At 36.1% G+C, this 6,502-nt stretch overlaps 1 protein-coding gene across 1 annotated transcript; it reads left to right on the top strand.

Moving 5' to 3' along the window:
- Positions 1-350: 350 nt before the first annotated feature.
- On the top strand, positions 351-3,453 carry LOC149251758 (defensin-2-like). Its single transcript, XM_089456579.1, has 3 exons — positions 351-439; positions 2,651-2,706; positions 3,136-3,453. Exons 1-3 carry the CDS (start codon positions 426-428, stop codon positions 3,315-3,317), a joined length of 252 nt encoding a protein of 83 aa, XP_089312705.1. The 5' UTR covers positions 351-425; the 3' UTR covers positions 3,318-3,453.
- Positions 3,454-6,502: the final 3,049 nt, after the last annotated feature.

Raw genomic sequence — 6,502 nt, forward strand, 5'->3', positions numbered from 1 at the left:
AATTTTATATCATGTGATTATTAATTTCTTTTGGCTCACAGATACCACAAGTGGAGTGTGGGTAAAAACTATATATATTGCCCACGACTACCGCATTCAAACCTTAGAAAAAGCCGGATTGTAATCGAAATACGAAATCATTCCCTCGGATCAAAAGTCCAAAAGTCTATTCCCTGGGATCCACCTTATCAAAATCCTCCTTTTTATTTTTAATCACTTTACCTTTTAACATTGTTCTTCTCTTTTTTAGTACTTTGGAAGTCGATGGAATCAAACAAAAGAAGGCAAGACACGGTGACATGATTTGGAACCGCCTCAGCACTCATATAAATACAGTATTTGCTTCGTTGTTTTTGCAGGTCGCTCACTGCTCTTCACTCGAACTTTGAAGCGTGTTGTGTGTAACAAAAGAGAGGAGATCGATAATGGCGGGCAAGGGAGTTGGTGTTAAGCTCCATTAATTTAACACAAAAGCTACCTTGATTTATGGAGTTGCAGCTTTTCTTAACTTATGGAAACCAACTGCAGTAGTTTCCTTAAGTTAAGAAAATATCAGAAATGGCAGCCAAATATCAGAAATGGCTTGCAGACAAAGGGTTTGCAGAACCGAAGGAAGCCAGTGGGAAGTGAGCAAAGCATCTTATCAGGAAACAAGATGGGCTCGCATGTGGAAGCTATAGGAACATGTTATTTAGCTTTAAGTAGTGGTTTTGTTTTGGAGTTAGAAAAGACCTTTTATGTTCCAAGTTTTCTAGAAACTTGATCTCAGTTTCAAGGCTTGTACCTTTTGGATATTCCTTAAACTTTTCAGAAAAATCTTTCAGTCTATTCTATAAATCTGATTATGTTGGGAATGGTATTTGTCTAATGGTCTTTACTGCATTAATTTACAAAACAATGTCACATATGATTCAATGCATGTTCACACTGGTACTAAAAGATGATGATTAATAACACTTCTTCATTAATGATTGATAACACTTCTTCATGAATAACACATCTTCATTGATTCCCCTCTAGTCATGGTGAGCAATTGGTTTGCAAGCTCAAGAAGTCATTGTATGGTTTAAAACAAGCATCCCGCCAATGGTATTTGAAATTCCATAGTGTAATTTCTTCTTTTGGTTTTGTAGAAAACATTATGGATCAATGTATATACCTGAAGGTTAGTGGGAGTAAAATTTGTTTTCTTGTTTTATATGTGGATGACCTTTTGCTAGCAACCAATGATAAGGGTTTGCTACATGAGGTGAGACAATTCCTCTCTAAAAGTTTTGATATGAATGATATGGGTGAGGCATCTTATGTCATTGGCATTAAGATCCATAGAGACAGATTTCGAGGCAACTTGGGTCTGTCACAGGGAACCTATATTAATAAAATTTTAGAGAGATTCAGGATGAAAGATTGTTCACCAAGTGTAGCTCCCATTGGGAATGTTGGGACGATGTCAGAATGATCCAGGTTTAGACCACTGGAGAGCTGCAAAGAAAGTAATGAGGTACCTTCATGGGACCAAAGACTACACGCTTATGTATATCCTGTTTGAGGCTGCTTTACATGGTGTATGGCTTAAGAATTTCATTTCTGGGCTTAGAATTATGGATTCTATCTCTAAGCCATTAAGAATATATTGTGATAATTCAGCTGCTGATTTTATGGCTAAAAAAGTGGGAGTCGAAATAAACACATCGACATTAAGTATTTAGCTATAAGGGAACGTGTTAAAGTGGTCATTGAGCACGTCAGCACTGAGTTAATGATCAATGATCCTTTGATTAAGGGCATGCCACAGTTAATTTCAAGGATCATGTATTGAATATGGGACTTGGTTCCATTATGCAGTTTTTTCATTGTATGGACAATGTTAATGAAATTCTTAATTATTGTGATGTTTTTTCTCATATTATGTGCACCTTAAGTTGATTTGAGAAAATTCATTTAAGAATAAACATAGGGTTTATTCATTAAGAAATTGTTGCCACATAAATTATAATAAGAATAAATGCATAGTAATACATGGAAGGTAATACTCGTCATTAGAGGACTTATCGCCATGATTCATGTATCTATTACTTAATACAGATTATCAATGGTTTTTAAGTTGAGACATTAAGTTTGGAAGTATGGACCAAGTGGGAGAATGTTAAGCTCCATTAATTTAACACAAAAGCTACCTTGATTTATGGAGTTGCAGCTTTTCTTAACTTATGGAAACCAACTGCAGTAGTTTCCTTAAGTTAAGAAAATCAACTGCAATTACTAAATTAATAATTGGGAGCTACTAAAGTGGTCCATTACTTTGATCTCATCTCTACCTTGATTTGTGGATTTTCTAACACATAGCATTTAGAAGCTTGATGGAAGCTTAGCTATATGTTCCTCTGTTTGGTCCCCAAGCTCCTATCTCAACCCCCTTCAGTTCTACACCATCTAGCTGAGATAGCAGAGCTTGCAAGTGCCTTCAGAATTTTGTGTTCTTTTGCTTGGACAAAAGCTGGATTGCTGAAGAGAAGCTTGTGGACTGTGGCCTTCATCAATACATCACCAATGGCTGGAGGTAACTCGTATCCCTGGGCAATAAGGTTTAAATGATTCTTTGAGTTTATTCCGCATGCAGATTCATTGCTGAATTTGTAGAAATTCTAACAGTTGGCACTCCACTCAGTGCCCTTTTTCTGCTGATGCTGCTCCTTATAACCATTGGTAAATCTCCTCTTCTTTTCTTTTTCATGGTAATGGTTATATGGCAAATTTACAGGAAAGGATTACATTTGGTTGGCTTATTAGTAAATAATAATGGTTAAGAAAGAGATTACATTTGGTTGGTTTATTAGTAGATAACCAAAATTGACTTTTAACTTTTTGAAAGTTATATATATAATTTTTACTAAAAATATCTAAAAAGAAATTATTAAAAAAGATTACAACTCACTAGCTTATTAACAGAGTCTAACTCTTAAAAATAAAAATAGTTAGCTAAATGCTTACTCACATTAGTTGTTGAATGTTAGGCAAATCATGTAAATAAAAATGTGTAATGTGATGTGATGCAGGGATGATGGAAATTCTGCGTTGAAATGTTGGGCGAAATGATGTGAATAAAAATATGTAATGTGATGTGATGCGATGCAGGGATGATGGCGGTTCAAGTGGCAGAGGGTCGAATGTGCAAAACCCCAAGTGGCAAGTTCAAAGGGTACTGCGTGAGTAGCACCAACTGCAAAAATGTTTGCCGAACTGAGGGATTTCCATCGGGAAGCTGCGATTTCCACGTCACCAGCCGAAAGTGCTACTGCTACAAACCCTGCCCTTGATCTGCAACGCCTACTACTGCAACAATAATAATAACAACTACTCCTCTCTGATATGTAGAGGTGTTATGGTCGTTGGTATTGCTTAGTTTGTATTTTCAAGTTTGAGAATAAATATTTGATATTTTGATTGTTGTTATTGTTGATGAGTCTTTAAAAAAAAAAAATTATCTGAGTGTTTTATAATTTAGTAGATTATTTCACATGTAATTATTGGTAAATTTCTGGGATGTATAATTTGTCTTTTTTTAAACAAAAGATTTAAAGATTAGATCTTTAAATTTTCACTTTGAAAAAAATAACACATACTAAAATTGAAAAAAAAAAAATGCCATTCCACTATTTGATGTCAATGATCTCCAGATCCATTACAAATAAATAAATAAAAGTAAATTAATGACTCACACACATGAAATGGAATTTCAATATTAATTACCTAAATTAGCATACGTCGGCTTCGCTTGTCCTTCCATAATTAAATTTCAGTATTTAATTTTTTCCAGATTTGAAAATATCGTCCTTTTCTATTACCATAAAAAAAGTACATATAACATCATTTACAAAATATATTTAGGGTTCTTAATAAGCCTTTGGCAGACAAGGCCAGAACTGCTGGAGAAAAATAAACAACGGAGTCTGATTTACAATGGAAAGTTCCAAAAAATAGCATTATTATTTGATGAGATGACAGGAGTAAATGCAAAAATAATAAGAGACTGAAATATTATGTGTTGAGTTCCGCATACAAGACGCACTGAAAATAAATATCTAAAAAGGTGTCTAAATAGATAAGTCTGAAAAATGATGCAGATTTTATACAGGAGACCGACTGAAGTGTACAAGATGTAGACTGTACTCATCATATGGCAGAATATGATTATTTCTTATTTTTTATTAGATTAATAGTTTCGAGGTTGTTGTCGTTTAATTATGTGCAGAGATTTGGTTCTTACCAGTTTTATGGTTCAATTTTGAGTAAGATTATGTAGACTTGAGAGCTATTTCATATATGATTTTTCAGTTAAAAAAGGGTAACTTTTTATAAAAATAAATAAATGTATCTTTTTGTAATTAGAACCTTCTTTAATAATATATTTGTCCAATTCAAAACAAAACTATATACAGCGGAAAGCTACTCCAAATATGTCACACTCTCATATACATGTAATAAAAAAAATGATAAATATATAAAATATGGTAACTCTATCAACCATTATACCTTTTCCTTACTCATTACTGCGCGTACATTCATATTTTATGTTAAACTATGCTTATCCCACCATAGTTATATGCTGCATCGCTTTTAATATGCTGCACGGTGATTTGGGGTTTGGTTGGTCGTATAACGTTGTTAATTCTAAACTTGCCAACCCCTCAGTACTTGACTTGTGATAAATGAGCACGGAGATTTTTGGTCCGGCCGCAGTCTCTGCTGGCGCCGAGTCATCGGTTGCTTTTATGGTTTGGGCTCATAATAAGGCAGGTGGCATGGCTTATCTGCTGGGCCATGTGACACCTCGAGCTTCAACTCCTCGACCTTCCCGCTCCAGATTCCCGCGCTGCATCGACGGCCGAGATCTATCCTCCAGATCGAAGGGTTGGGGCAATTCCAAGTGTATGAGGTTAATACTTAAACCCAATACGCGACAAGCCGGGTTCATTTGTTTCACAAGGTTGTTTCTACTCCGCTTCTCAGACATCGGTTCGAGTCTTGCTGGCCTTCTGCATGCCGGTATACCCATCAGAACTCGTTCAGGTATCGTATGTCTCCTACCTGCACATTCATCTGTTACCATTTTGTTTGCTCGCATTCAGGATTTCATGCTAATTTGTTTTCCCTTGCTGATAGTGTATGCAGGTGGTTCCGCTCGAGCTCTCTTGACGGGTGGCCTCAACGCCACAGCTTCCTCGGCGTTTTACAGGTAGGGTTACTTCCTATTTATTGTTCCTCTTGGGTACGAGAGCTCTAAGGCTCCTTCGACCCTAACATGTCCATATTTGTGTTTATTGCAGTTTGGTCTTCCAGTTGCTGGTGTTCTCTTGTTTTTGTGCCGATGAGGTGTTTCCCGAGGGAATCCTCACGGCTCAAGGTTTTTATGTTTTCAGGCTTAAGCCATGCCCGGCTCCGGTGAGGTATGACACACAGTGTAACTTGTGTGCTTGAATCCATTTACTGTAACTTAATTTCGGACATTTCCACCCATTGCGGGTCTTGGGCACTGATACCTTTGTGCTTAATTTAATGGATATTGTATACGAGCCGGCTGTATGCCAAACTCAATGGTTTACGGAACCAGACTATACATTTCTGTGTTTTCAATTATATATGTAAATGTTACATTGCCAGGGTTACATTATCTGAGTTTTTCCCTAATTGCGTTCGAATTTGTCATACTATCAGAGTTCCCTTCTGGGTTATTTACGCTTTAAACGTTATTAGTATGATTCAATGTTATCTTTGTTTATTAATGGTTATTCGCCTCCGGCTACGATTCAGTTGTCCGTCTCTGTGTCGACAGTATGCTTCAAGTTACTCATATCTTGTTAACTGGTTTATCGTATAGTCCCATCATTTCATGCGATTGCAGGGTTTATTTCTTTTCCTGTAAGATATGTTATATTTCGACAGTCTCTTGTTACTTAAAGTAGGTTCATCTCTTTTCTGTCCATATTTAAGAAGAGATTTATTGGCCGGCATTCCTTGCACGGCTCAAATGTTTTCCTGGTGTTTACGCTCGGTACAATAATAACTGGTTACGTTCTACGACATTCTGGCTGCGGGTTCCGTTGTATGCAATTTCTTTACTAGAGACCACCTTTGTATCTCTGTTTGTTTATTGATATGTCTATTGAATAATGGTCTGTTCATTAAGTTAAACTACCCTCTGTTTAACTATATTATCTTTAAAATAGTCTGGCATTTAAGTTAAACTACCATCTGTTTAACTGTATTATCTTTATGATAGTCTGGCATTTAAGTTAAACTATCACCTGTTTAACTAGCTTAACCATCATGATAGTAATTAAAGAAAAGAAACACACAGTCATTTCCTGACTACTATAAGTCCACTGTGCATTCAACATTCATTATTCATTTAGATTCTCTGCAGTATGAATTCGTACCTGGTTCGCCAGTGTCGTAATTGGGTACTTTAATAAATTCACCTGCTATTCAAGCCTGCTCTTCC

Source organism: Pinus tabuliformis, chromosome 7 (genome assembly GCF_031772625.1).
Source record: "Pinus tabuliformis cultivar Carrire ecotype Pingquan chromosome 7, CPIR1, whole genome shotgun sequence".
In the NCBI taxonomy this organism is placed as follows: Eukaryota; Viridiplantae; Streptophyta; class Pinopsida; order Pinales; family Pinaceae; genus Pinus; species Pinus tabuliformis.